This window comes from Asterias amurensis, chromosome 4, assembly GCF_032118995.1.
Source record: "Asterias amurensis chromosome 4, ASM3211899v1".
NCBI lineage: Eukaryota > Metazoa > Echinodermata > Asteroidea > Forcipulatida > Asteriidae > Asterias > Asterias amurensis.
Window position 1 is genome coordinate 23,045,218 of NC_092651.1, and position 13,846 is coordinate 23,059,063.

The 13,846-nt window shown below is 37.6% G+C and overlaps 1 protein-coding gene across 3 annotated transcripts; it reads right to left on the minus strand.

Annotated features, from left to right (window-relative positions):
- Nucleotides 1–1,275: 1,275 nt before the first annotated feature.
- Nucleotides 1,276–13,790, minus strand: LOC139936550 (protein phosphatase methylesterase 1-like). 3 transcript variants are annotated; one of them, XM_071931378.1, is made up of 14 exons: nucleotides 13,723–13,790; nucleotides 12,733–12,856; nucleotides 11,555–11,651; nucleotides 11,373–11,465; nucleotides 9,938–10,047; nucleotides 9,144–9,301; nucleotides 8,404–8,494; nucleotides 7,821–7,886; nucleotides 6,770–6,887; nucleotides 5,884–5,956; nucleotides 5,212–5,277; nucleotides 4,066–4,175; nucleotides 3,188–3,255; nucleotides 1,276–2,641 (listed from the first exon to the last, which is right to left on the minus strand). In XM_071931378.1, exons 2-14 carry the CDS (start codon nucleotides 12,822–12,824, stop codon nucleotides 2,623–2,625), a joined length of 1,161 nt encoding a protein of 386 aa, XP_071787479.1. In that variant the 5' UTR covers nucleotides 12,825–12,856; nucleotides 13,723–13,790; the 3' UTR covers nucleotides 1,276–2,622. The 3 variants fall into 3 exon arrangements, 2 of the variants coding, with proteins under 2 accessions (XP_071787479.1, XP_071787480.1); XM_071931379.1 differs by lacking the exon at nucleotides 13,723–13,790 and adding an exon at nucleotides 13,408–13,710; XR_011785972.1 differs by lacking the exons at nucleotides 1,276–2,641; nucleotides 3,188–3,255 and adding an exon at nucleotides 5,403–5,460 and having other exon boundaries at nucleotides 4,108–4,175.
- Nucleotides 13,791–13,846: the final 56 nt, after the last annotated feature.

Consider the following 13,846-nt stretch of genomic DNA (forward strand, 5'->3'; position numbering starts at 1 on the left):
TATAGAACAATTCAAAACAATTATCATTGCGCTTCAAACATTATTACCCCGGTCACTAGGCCATTTATTTCATTTGTTACACCATCTCAGCTCCATGGGGAGTATACAGCCTATGTATGTAGTGTGTAGTGCACCGTACCATGCTAAATCAATCACAAGAACCATCTGCCCTCAAGGGTACTCATTCACCAGTTGTGATGAGAGGCAATTATAGTCGAGTGTCTTGCTCAAGGACACAAGAGTCTTGATTGGGATTCGAATCCTCACCCTGAGGACTCGACAACCATAACTCAAGTTAACTTAAGGTTCTCCTTATGATCTTCCACTCACTGGATGGCACGTCACCCGACTACATCAATGACTTAATCCATGTGTACAAACCTCCAAGACGGCTCCGCTCCTCAAACAACCTGCTCCTGAACGTTCACGTTGCCTGCACTCCTGGGGTGATTGCTGTTTTTCACATGCCGGACCATCTCTTTGGAATAGCCTCCCACTTCAACTCAGAAAAGCAGATACTTGTTCCAAATTCAAAACTCACCTCAAAACAAATCTATTTCGGAAACAATAGCCTCCAAACTTTTAGTTGTCTTGTGTCATTGTGTATAAGCAGAGTTCTTGTTTTTTGCGCCAGGAGTGTCATCATTGACAGAAATGGCCACTGGAAATGTTCATTATTATTATTAAGTCTCTGATGCACTAACACCTATTTCAGACACATGCGCCAGAGTTTCATTGAACCAAATAGATTATTAGGATTGACATTTTGGTTTGGCGTGACTAAAGACCTCTGGAGGGATGTACTTATTGGAAGATAGATAGATAGACTCCAGAGCGCCTGTTTGAAACTGGTGTTAAAGGCAGTGGACACTATTGGTAATTACTCAAAATAATTATTGCCATAAAACCTCACTTGGTAACGAGTAATGGGGAGAGGTTGATTGTATAAAACTTTGTGAGAAACGGTTCCCTCTGTAGTGACATAGTTTTCGAGAAAAAAGTAATTTTCCACGAATTTGATTTCAAGACCTAAAGTTTAGAACTTAGAATTGAGGTCTCGAAATGAAAGCACACAACTTAGTGTGGCAAGCGTGTTTTTTTCTTACATAGTTATCTCGCAACTTTGATGACCAATGAAGCTCAAACTTTCATAGGTTTGTTATTTTATGCATATGTTGAGATACAGCAAGTGAAGAGACTGGTCTTTGACAAATACCAGTAGTGTCCACTGTCTTTAATCACTCAGCCACAACACACCTGTGTGTAATTCCAGGCCTTATTTGGCTTGATGTAAATTGAAAACTAGAAAACAGAAACAAACTTGCTCTTCTAAAATACAACTATGTACTATGCATTTTATTGGTTCAAAACTTGTTGATCTCAACCTACAATTGATGCATGCAACCAAACAGAGCCTACGTCTACGTGTTCCATGGTGCTGCAAAGCCATGAACTTGGGGCCCAAACCTCACTCCAGATTCTCAATGTTAATTTCTCTCTTGCCTACACACACTATTATATAGTACTGTTAAGCTCATAACATCTTAATTAATATTCTCAGTCCTCAAAATGATCTCATTGTGAAAATTCCAGATAGTTTTCTTCAAATTTCCTCAACCATTTATTATGAAGATTAAATACTTTCTTTTTAAGTAAACGTACTTCTTTTTAGTCCGACACATAGAGTTACATGTATATAACTGAACTAACAAAGGGAGCACTTGTTCTTAGCAACAAGAAAAATCATATTCTTCAATACTGTAAACAAAATACTGTGTGGTGTGTGTACATGTAGGTCAACAAACATGTAGTGTTTCAAAATCTCTATTTTGTTCTCGGGTTCACAATTCAACACAGATCCCTTTGGGTAAATAACATACAAGTTTCCACTTACAAAATGTTGTTATGAGAACTGGTGCAAGAGCTGTATTATACAAACGGATCAGCGCCATTTTCTTAAGGGGAAAAAATGCTTCTTGTCCGACCATGTCACTCTATTTGTACGCCTTTTATTTCTATTATTTAACTCCAGGGTCCAGCATCGTATTTCACCAAACAAACACAGTTTTAAAATCTAAAATCTGCATAATGCAAAATCTCTATCTATCAATGGAGCAGAATGGCTTAGATTTTGTCCCTGCCTTTTGCCCCTGAGGTTACAGTTTGAATCCCACCTCAGACCAGAGCCTTGCCTGGATTGGGTTTTCCCTATTGATCCTGTAGAGATCCTTCATTTCTGTATATTCTTCTCCTCACCATGTGCCCAGACATGGCAAATGTTGCTGACTTTTTACTCAATGTAGGGAAGAATGTTTGTGAAAACAAAAAAGAAACATAAATTATTGGTATTGTTTTTGAATTGTAGATTCTATATTGGCATGGGAATCATCTGAACATGTCATTTCAGAACATGACCTTTACTTTGACCTTTTGTATGAGTGGAAGGTGATCAATTCCTACAGCCATTAAACACTGTAACTATTGCCATTTTGTACAAGCCACTCTCAATTTCTTCAGTCATTTTCCATCATGATTGAAAAACGAATCCTTTCAAACTCAACAATTTGCATTTGATGGTAGATTCAACTGACTGTAACATTTGTGAGAATTACAAATTTTCTGTCAGCAAGACGGAGAAGTTCTGTGAAGAAATAGAAAGGAAAAAAAAGTTATGATGTGGTAATATTTCTCTGACACAGAATGAACCAAATGATGACCTCATGGCGACCTTTTCATAAGCGAAAGTTAAGCCTGTGTCATACTTCATGAAAATGTTAACACAATTAGGTGTCACAACTCTATTTTTGCAGGAAGAGTTGAGCACAGAAATTGAGCGAATTGGTTTTTGAGAATTCACGTTGTCAAATTGGCTACCCATAAGATATTATACTTTTTGTTAACATTAGCAAAGCTTATTGATTTTGGTTTTTACCCATACACCGATGTGTATTAGCACTGTATACTCAGTACTTTCCCGAGTCCTGTGAAAAAATATCACAGGCATGTTACTCGGGTGGGATTCGAACCCACGACCCTTGCAATTCTAGAGCAGTGTCTTACCAACTAGACTACCGAGGTTGCCCGGCAGCTAGAGGCAGTTTGAATCCTATGTTTTGGCAGCGGGTACATTAGCAAAGCTTATTAATTTTAATTTTATTTTAGCAAAGCTGTTATAAAGAAAACTCACCTCTCATAATCATTTATTGTTTCTGTTAATTTGTTCCTAGTCAGGAAACCTGCAAGAATGTCAGCTACCTGTAGTAACAAAAGGGTACAAAGGAAAATAATTTGAGCCACTCGCTGTTTTTTAACCACAATCTTTTAATCTATTTAGTTATTGTACAATATGGGGCGTGGCACACAATTTCTTTTTTTACAGGCAACCAGTTCCAGGCAATCTCCAAGAACAGAATCCATTCACATTTAAATGTTCACATTTTTTTTTTTTGTGATCGTAAGACATAGTTTGTAAAAATGACTCATGTGCTACTAAAGTGATCATGCAGTTTGCACCGCAGTTGGTTGCCTCCAAGTGGCCTGTAAAAGTTGCCTCGTGTGAGTGACATGACCCTAAAATTTGACTTGTGTTGTCACAATTTTACCTGCAATGAGAAGAAGGGACATTGCAAACTTCAAAAATTCATTCCAAATTAAAGGCAGTGGACACTATTGGTAACTAGTCATCATAAATTATTATCATAAAAACTGTCTTGATTACGAGTAATGGGGAGAGGTTGAGAGTATAAAACATTTTGAGAAACGGCTCCCTCTGAAGTGACATAGTTTTTTCAAGAAAGAAGTAATTTTCCACGAATTTGATTTTGAGACCTCAGATTTAGAACTTGAGGTCTCGAATCAAGCATCTGAAAGCACACAACTTTGTGTGACTATGGTGCGACAATGGTGTTTTTTTTTCTCATTAATATCTTGCAACTTCGACGACCGATTGAGCTCAAATTTTCACAGGTTTGTTATTTAATGCATATGTTGAGATACACCAAGCGGGAAGACAGGTCTTTGACTAACTACCAATAGTGTCCAGTGTCTTTAACTTTCCATTTTCACCTTTTGTGGTTGATCTTCATGTACACAGTGCCCACACTGAGGTAAAACTTGCATCCAGAATTTACCTTGCATCTGACCCACCGTCAAATCTCTATCTAGTCTATCAACACCTGCAATAAATACACAGTCAGTTTGGGAGATTAAAGCCATTGGACACTTTCGGTACAGAAAAAAATGTAAAAGTTCACAGATTTACAAATAACTTCCAGGGTTTACAGAAGGTGATGGTGAAATATTACTCCAGGAAATGCTTATACTTTTTGAGAAAACATTAAAACAATATCAATTCTCGATAGCGAGAATTACAGATTTATTTTAAACACATGTCATGACACTGCAAAACGTGCAGAAACAAGGGTGGGTTTTCCTGTTATTTTCTCCCGACTCTGGTGACTGATTGAGCTTAAATTTTCACAGGTTTGTCATTTTATATAGTAGTTGTGATACAAGAAGTGTGGGCCTTAGACAAAAGTGTCCAATGGCTTTAAGACGAAGATTTTATAGAGTGCTTCATCACAGCAATCCTTGGCTTTGTGTGAATTATGTGACCCATTTATTAACATACATGTAGCACCTTCTAATGGTAATACAAGGTGTTGTTGTGCAACCTGCAGTTGACCAGAAAACACCAGGGCAAACCCCTTTCCTTAATGGCAAGTGTACTGGGTGTGTTTACGTGTATCATGCGGTGATTTACGCTACATAGTTAACCCTCCTACTGATTCAATATCATCCACGGCGGTTTAGAATAATAAACTATTCCAGCATGCAATATGATATCATGTAGTGAATATATCAACACATCAATCACTGTGGATTTAAATGATAGATGTACTATGCCATGCCTGCAATGTGATATCATGAAGTGAATGTATCTACACAGCACACAATCAACCCTCCTACTGTATGACCATTCAACATCATCCACTGAGGTTAGGTTGTGAATGATACATGAACTGTGTCAGCCTGGAGAATGATATCAGGTGGTGGATGCTAACTACACAGTTCTCACGTGTGTACACAGTTGTTTCCATGCATACATTTAGTTGTACCTTCATTCATGCATAACCCATGAAGTTTAATGGTTTCAAATGATTGGTAAACGCACTAAGGGTAGGGGGTTAAATAATAGTGTACTAAACTTGCCTGCAATTAGAAGCATCTTTGGTGCAGAAACGGATAAGAACAAATTTGACATTCCTTCAAACCATCCTGTAAAAAAAAAGATTTTAAGAACATTTTTAAAAAGTATGTCATTAGCTAAAAGCTACCAACTTGACCAAATCCAAAGTGATGATATGATTTGATGTATTGTTAAGAGTGATCACATGACTTACCATAACATAACTATTTGTTCATGGTGTTACAGTGAAGGTAAACGTTTAGCAATCACTCCTAAAATGAATGGCAACAAAAAACCTAGCGTTTGAAAGTATTAAGCATTTGTGTTAATCATTTCACTTTAAAGTATAGTGGTAATGGAAAAATTATCACTTTTTGTCCCCCCAAATTTTGAATCCAAGAAACATTTCTGTCAGATATGATTCTCAAATTTTGTGTTCCAACTGCAGATTATTCTTCCTGCGTGTGTATATATAACTGCTTCGGGTTTTCGGCAATATCTCAAGAATGCTTCCACCTTTTAGGATGAAATTTTCATGTACATATCTACATTTATATACAATGACTGCAATTGTACGGTCCCAGAAACCAAAGGTATACTTTGCCTTCAAAGTCATAAGGATACACTGTATAACAATCTCTTTTGTGGAGTCTTGGTTAATTCAACATGTGTAAACGTCAATCCTCTTGGCTTACCTTTCCAATAGCTTTCTGATCTTGTCAAATCCACTCTCCACGTGTAAGGCGTGGAGTCAGGTGATGAGGTACTCTAAAAAAAAGATTGTAACAGTGGAAAGAACACAAAGTTTAAACACAAAGAGCACCATTTCATAAACTTTGTTTTTGAATGGAATGTGTAGTATAGTAGAAGAAACCTGTTTTGTGGCAACTTCTGTACATTGGCTAAATGAACCAGGGTTTTATTCTAAAACAAAAACTGAAGATTGTCTACTTTTTTTAACAGCAGTGTGGCCATGCTTCTTCAAGTAAGTGTCTTAAGGGGAGGGCCTGGGATTTCAGTGGTGCAAGTTGTGGCTCATTAGGAACCTTACTTTTACAAAATTGTTCTAGTTAATTTTTTTTAAAGGAATTAGTACAGTCTAACACTTCCTCTTTGTGGAATGTTTTAAGATGCTTGAACATTAATTTAAGATGCATTTCATACTCATACTCGATATGGGGTCATGGTGGGGGATCCCCTCCCTCACTATGTCTTCATTGTGTGATTGAAATCTCAGGGGGTTCTTCAGAGGAATTTTGTTTTTCAGCGGGAAGTATGGAATTATTAGGAGTACCCTCTGCCCAAATATTGGCCATGTTTTACAGTGGCACTTGGTGCTGAATAAGGGGGCATTGTGTGATAGTAATTACTCTAACTAATTGAGATGGGACCAGACTATTTTTGCATCCAAATCTCACTATGGAAATAATGCTTTGAAAATAATACAGTTGCACCATTCTGAAGTAATATTTGAAGGGAAGCTTTCCATTATCATTATCTTCAAACCCTGTAAGTTTAATGTAAATCTATGGACATTTTTAAATGGTACCCAAATCCTTTAAAGAACGCACTCCATTGTACCTGTTGGGGTGTGTTTTCTTCTTTTAAATCATCTTGTTCCTCGTCTTCTTCTACTATTGCTTCACTGGAGGAACAGCTGGGTACCTCATCAGTTCTAGGCTTATACCCATCGGTGCATCTTAGGGTGTAAAACAAGGAAAGTGAAAATTCTGAAAAGCGATGACACAACACATTCCTTCTCATGCTTTGGTCTTTCAATTAATGTATCTTTTTGCAACCTTGAGAGAGACTCAATGTAATGGAAAACATCTTAGGTCTACTGCTGATTAAGCACAAAAAATATAGCTCAACACACAGCAAATTTGCTTACCATAAACAGATTATCACCCAAATACAATATCAGACATACCACTTCAACTGATATTTTTTTCCAGTTTTGCTAGGCAGAAAAAAGGTCTTAAGTAATGTTTGCACTTCTACCACAGGGCCAAACTTCATTGAGTTGCTTAAAGGTTCAAGACACTGGACACTATTGGTAATTGTCAAAGACCAGTCTTCTCACTTGGTGTATCTCAACATATGCCTAAAATAACAGACCTGTGAAAATTTGAGCTCAATCGATCGTCGAAGTTGCGAGATATTACTGAAAGAAAATAACACCCTTGTGGTTCATGGTCACACAAAGTTGTGTGCTTTCAGCATGTTCAGATGCTTAATTTCGAGACCTCAAATTCTAAATCTGAGGTCTCGAAATCAATTTCGCGGAAAACTACTTCTTTCTCGAAAACTACGTCACTTCAGAGGGAGCTGTTTCTCACAATGTTTTATACTATCATTATACTATCAACCTCTCCCCATTACTCGTAATCAAGAAAGGTTTTGCGATAATAATTATTTTGAGTAATTACCAATAGTGTCCACTGCATTTAAGCACCAAATAATGCGTAACAATTTTCCTGCAAGCAAAATTGATACAAGTCAAACTGGGTTTGATTCCCAGTCATGGCACTCTCTGGAATCATTTCCATTACACCAAGTTTCCTTGACTAACATTATACATTGCAATGTTCTTAGCATTATTGGGACCACCATGACTTGTTGCTCCACATACCTTTTCAGTTGTCCAACCATGGAGACTCTTGCAGACTCAAGGTTCTTAATCTGTCCGCTCTTCACCCTGAAATAAGTTATTTAAATTCAGTCAAGTCAGTCTTGAGAGCCAATATGTCTCATCAGACTGGTTTTATATCATGTTTGATTGGCATTAAAGGACTGAGAATATTTCTTTTCTGGACAGGATGCCAGTCCATCACAGAATACTCCCAGCTGTTGCTGATTCCCATTTGTACTCCTGGGTGGAGAGAAGCAGATATGATAAAGTGCCTTGCTCATTGTACAGGAAAATCTGTCCCGAGCCACTGGTCATCAGGCCAGTGTTAGATTCAGTTTTCTTGGCATTTCAGGACTGAGAAAATTTCTACTCTGGATGCTTTCCAGCTGCTGATACACATTTGTACTCCTAGTTGGAGAGAGGCAATTATGACAAAGACTTTAAGTAGTACTGTTAATAACTCTGGTAGAACATCATTCTCAGTTATGCTGTGAGTTTTCAGATTGAAAACTACCTCTCATTTTTCCAGACAATAACAATTGTGTACTTGTTGTGGTAATTGTGGTAATTGTTGTGTACTTACGCCCATTCGATAGCATACTCCAATGATTTGAACTGCTTTGGTCTGCCTCGTAGAAAGCTCTGCATACTTTGAAGTGATTCTAGTGCTGTACCTAAAGTCAGCAATGACCAATAATAACAATTGTATCAACAGAAAAAAGGACAATATTTACAAAACAGAACTAGACACAGTCAACAGGTTCAGGCTGTCATACTCCCTTTTTATATTTCTTGTTAATATTTTCATCTTTTATACATTTAAATGGTTTGACGAGTTTAATGTTTCTATAAACGTATGTGAAGCTTTTCTCAATTTGTGGGTAAAAAATTACCTCTATCTCTAAAACTACATTACAAGGTCTTAGAATATCAAAAGCTCTCCAATGCCCTACACCACGTAAGTTTTAAGAGTAGTCACCAAAGTTACACCCTTCCTTTAACCCTACGGGGACTATGAAATTGAATATTTGCTTAGCTGCCTTGTTAACTCTTTCATGCGCCGACCAGTCGCTAGCGACAAGCTCAAATCACTTCAGAAAAATAGTTGTAAAATGAAAAGTAAAAGTTGCACGACTACACAGTTTTCAGGATAGGAAAGAGACTTCTTGAGGGTGGTACTGTGATCTGTTTTGGGGTTGTTGTATTTTGTTGGATGGAGTTGCCATTTGGAAAATATGAGTAAACAAATAATGCGTTCATTCGATCAATTTATGGCTTAAATAATTCATGAATGAAAGGGTTAAAGTGGATGAGAATACCTACCCTCCACTACGTCAATGACTACAAGACCAGCCAATGATGGAATCAGGAACTGTACAGCAGCATGTATCGCAATAGCCCCGCCCATACTGTGACCAACCACTACAATCGGTGGCACTCGCTCCTCACCAAACAGCGCTGTGATGACGTTACCTACATCACTACGGGGCAACCAAGGAGAGTTACAAAATCCCAATTACAAATTAATGGATCGTAGATGTTAGCTCTTCTACTATGTATACAGTGTCAGACCATTCAATCATCCACTCTAGCTTGAATCATAGCTCGCAAACTGATATTGTGTGGTGAATGCATTTATCAGGCATGCAACTGCCCGTTGAAAAAAAAAAAGGAAAATTTTTGAAGGCATAATGCAAGTGCAGAGTGAGGCAGCCAAAACGCCACAGGACATGAGACCCACAATGTTGAGGTTTATTATGCTCTAAGGTGCATTTTTACAAGGCTAAAAACAAATAATAATAATTTAATTTTTATTTTATTTTATTATTATTTTTAGCGCCAATATATTTTTTTTTAATGCGGAATTCCACGGAAGAGTTGCATGCCTGATTTATACAGTACACGTTTAACCCTCCTAGCTACTGTCTGGTCAACTTGTTGGAAGATAAACCTCTGGCAAAATGGTAATTAATGCTTTCAAACTTTACTGCAATCATACTATTTTGGAGTAAAATAACACATTCAATATTGTTTTAAAGATGAATCTTAGTGCTGTGTTAAATTGAGCCCCAGTTTCCGGGATATTTTCTTGAAGCTTTTCTCCTGGTTATCCTCACCTTGCTAGGGTTGGTGCAGATAAATCCTCCTCATTGGTCGTTACTGTATCACCGTGACCTCTGAAATCTAATGCTATACACTGACACTTGACTCGACTTGTGACAACAGACTGACAAAAAGAGAAAAAAAACAGAGCAAAGTTAAACCAAACTTAGTCATTAAGAGGAGAAGGACATTGACATAAGAATCAATCGTCTATTATCTAAAATTCCATTGTATTTAACACAAGGGTGGGAGTTGCCACAGGCAAAAACAGTCTGAAACTTGGATCCAGATCTTAGGAGATACTTGAGTATCCTAGAGGTAGGACGCACTCTTCAGTGATCGCCCCTTTGTGTCGACTGCTCCAAAGTTTTGGAAAGCACCCCCGCCTTTTTTACAGGGAGGTAATTCGCTGGGGTTCTTCAAGGCCAAATTAAAGACCCACTTGTTTAGGGAGGCTTACGATCTGTAATTACACTTTTGTGGGTGACAGATTTTATGTTCTTTGTGTTACTTGCTTTGATGTTATTTTTCCTGATTGCTATTTGCTGTAACTTATTATGGATTTTGGCTGTAATTTACGCAATTGTAAGTTTTTGGATGGATTAACTTTCACAATTTTATTTTTACTGGACTTATGTTTTTGTTATGCGCTCTCAAACATGCTGGTCCTGTAGAGAGCTCAATATAAGTTCAATATATTATTATTGTAACTACAGCATTTCCACCTGTTGGTAACCCCTAGAGTCAAACATGTAGATTACAGTATTTTTTTTTTACCAGGCTGACTTCAACAAGGCTAAATGCAGACACGTCAGGAATACTTGTCAAATCGTCTTTATGTTAGTCCATTCAATGGATAATCTTTCTTTGTAGTATTTCTGTTAAGACTGTATTCGATTGTGCAAAACAAACTTTTTATGCTTTCTGTTTCCTTCTTTGATGCCAAGTACCTGTGTTTAGTAAAATGAAGCAATGTAATTACAACAGACTTTTATTTGCCAGCCAACAATTTCCTTTGACAAACAAATTTATTAAGTTTATTACTTTTTTTGTGACTTAAGGGCAGTGGACACTATTGGTTATTATAAGCATAGAACCTTACTTGGTGACTAATAATGAGGAGAGGTTAATAGTGTAAAACATTGTGAGAAACAGCTTCCTCTGAAGTGACATAGTTTTTGAGAAAGAAGAAATTTCCCACGAATTTGATTTCGAGACCTCAGATTTAGAATTTGAGGTCTCGAAATCAACCATATAAAAGCACACAACTTCGTGTATTTTTTCTTTCATTATTATCTCACAACTTTGACGACCAATTGAGCACAAATTTTCACAGGTTTGTTATTTTATGCAAATGTTGAGATACACCAAGTGAGAAGACTGGTTTTTGACTTATTACCAATAGTGTCCACTGTCTTTAACAAGAAGATTCAAATGAAAAGAACTCACTGAAAGCACAGACCAAGACAGCGCTGATAAGCCTCCTCCATGAAGGTAGAGGACCACTGGACCCTCGGTACCTCGTCTGTAAACACGGAAGACGTGCAGGAGGTATATTAAGGAATAAAACAAGAGACGGTGCAACAAAATTCTTGATACAAAAAAACAGCCTCTCATAAGAAAAAGGATATGTCCTTGTCCACCACAACGTCTTGACTTGAGTCAAAGTAGTTACTCCAAGGAAGCTGTGAGAAATCCCTTTTTCTTGGATGTCCAAGAGACAAACCCCTGAAACAAGAGCAATACAATTGTTAAGGGACAGCACTGTACACTGCTCGTTTTTTAAAAGCACTGGACACTATTGGTAATCACTTTTAGCATTTAAAAACTTAATTGTTAACTATTAATGGCGAGCTGTTGATTGTATAAATCATTGTGAGAGACTGCTAACTCTGAAGTACTGTATTTTTTGAGAATGAAGTAATTTTCCACTAAAATATTTTAATTTGATTTTCAGACCTCAGATTCGATTTTGAGGTCTCAAAATCAAGCATCTGAAAGCACACAATTTGAAGACTATGGTTTCATATATCAATGACACTGACTGTCAAGAAGATTTGCCATGGAGGACACTATATTTCTACTGCATGTCCTTGCTTTATGGAAATAGGAACTGTAGGTTGTATGAAACAGTAAGTCCTAAACTTTCGTGACAAGTGTGTTTTTTCTTCCATTATTATCTTGTAACTTCGACGCCCAATTAAGCTCAAATTTTCACAGGTTTGTTACTTTGTGCAAGTGAGAAGACTTGTCTTTGACAATTACCAAAGGTGTACAGTGTCTTTAAGCAGTCTCACAATTGTTTAACCTCTTGTCTGTGGAGAAAAAAGATGTGGTAACTAACAGGGCTAAAGCGACTTTATGGTTTTTCTTTCTCTGAACACTTACCAGATTGACTTCTAAAACTTACAGTATGACCTAAAGTTTCAATCAGGGATGTCCACCATAAAATCATTCTCTTACAGTGTGGTTGGTCAAGGTGAGAAAGTGACCTGACTTGTCTTCCAATTGGGCGTTTTTGTGGAAACCTAGTGGGGTGCCTAGTGGGCTACTCAGTAGGCTATAGATCTCAACCCTACACTGGAATCCTGGGGCGGGTATTATTAGGCTACCAATTGTTATCCTGAAAAGAATTTGGGCAACCTTAATCCTCAAAAGAGGGTTATTTACCCTCCTTGTCTTAAGAAGGTTAGGGCTTTCCACTTGACCCTTAAATTTGAAAGGTTTGAGGTTATCCATCTTCAAACTGGAAAGGTTTTGGGCTACAAGCTCGACCCTTGGAAACTTTGGTAAAAGTTAGGCAACCCACCTTGACCCAGAAGGCACTCCCTTGGGTGCCATAGGAGGCAGCTTGCCAGAGATTCCTTTCATCTGGAGATTTTTCCGTAAATCAGACATCATGAACAGGATCTAATGTTATTGAAAGTCAGCATCTATAGGGAGAGAAAAGTTAAGAAATAGTTTAAGTATCTAAAACTGAACTAGCCCAAAGTGGGCTCAGGGATAAAGTTAACAGATAATTTTCCGCACCTCGCCACCGATTTATCCACCCTAAATTAGCTCTAATTAACACATACACTGAATTGTGTCTTACCTTAGAAGAAGGGTTAGCGCATATATATACATCCAGAGAAAAGAGAGAGGAAAAATAGCTAAACAGTTGAACAAAAATTGTCAAATTTTGCTTTACAAGTTTTAGATCTACAAAAAATCTTCTCAAAACCATATTAAACTTTATTTATCAAACGAAACATCAACTTCTTTCATGAAACCTCAATGTTGTCAATAACAGTGACAAGTGATCTTACTCTAATGACACTGACATCAGTGCCAGTAGCCCAGGTTGGACTCCTCCGTTGGCACTGACTGACGTCCCACCAGCATGACCAGGGCTACAGTCACAGTGCCAGTAAAAAAAAAACTTTTGGACAGCAATAATAAGGGTAAAACAAAGGTCCTGAAAGTTTCAGTGAAACACACTTACACAGTGACCAGTGACACAGGCACAGTTCAATGACAGTGAAACACACACCACTCAATCATCACTGACTCAGTGAGTAGTAGCCCTAAATCCACTAGAAGGACTCATCCGTTGCTGGCTGACGTCGTCTACCAAGGCAGGGCTACACTACACTGCAGCAGTACAATTCCACAGTTCTTTTTTCATTCTCTTCTTCAGTCTAGTTTATATGCAATCTCGATCTGCCTGAGTGACTGATTGTGGTGAAAAACATCTAGAAGTTCACGTTCTTGACAAATTGTGATAATTTATTTAAAAATATAATACAATCTTACGTACCTGGGAAATAAAAGGACGAAAAAAAACAAAAATCAGTCAATGACATGACATTGTTTGGCAAGTACCGTTTGTTGACAAAATTTCACAAGATGTCTAGCGCCCTCTATAGCCATAATACAGAAAT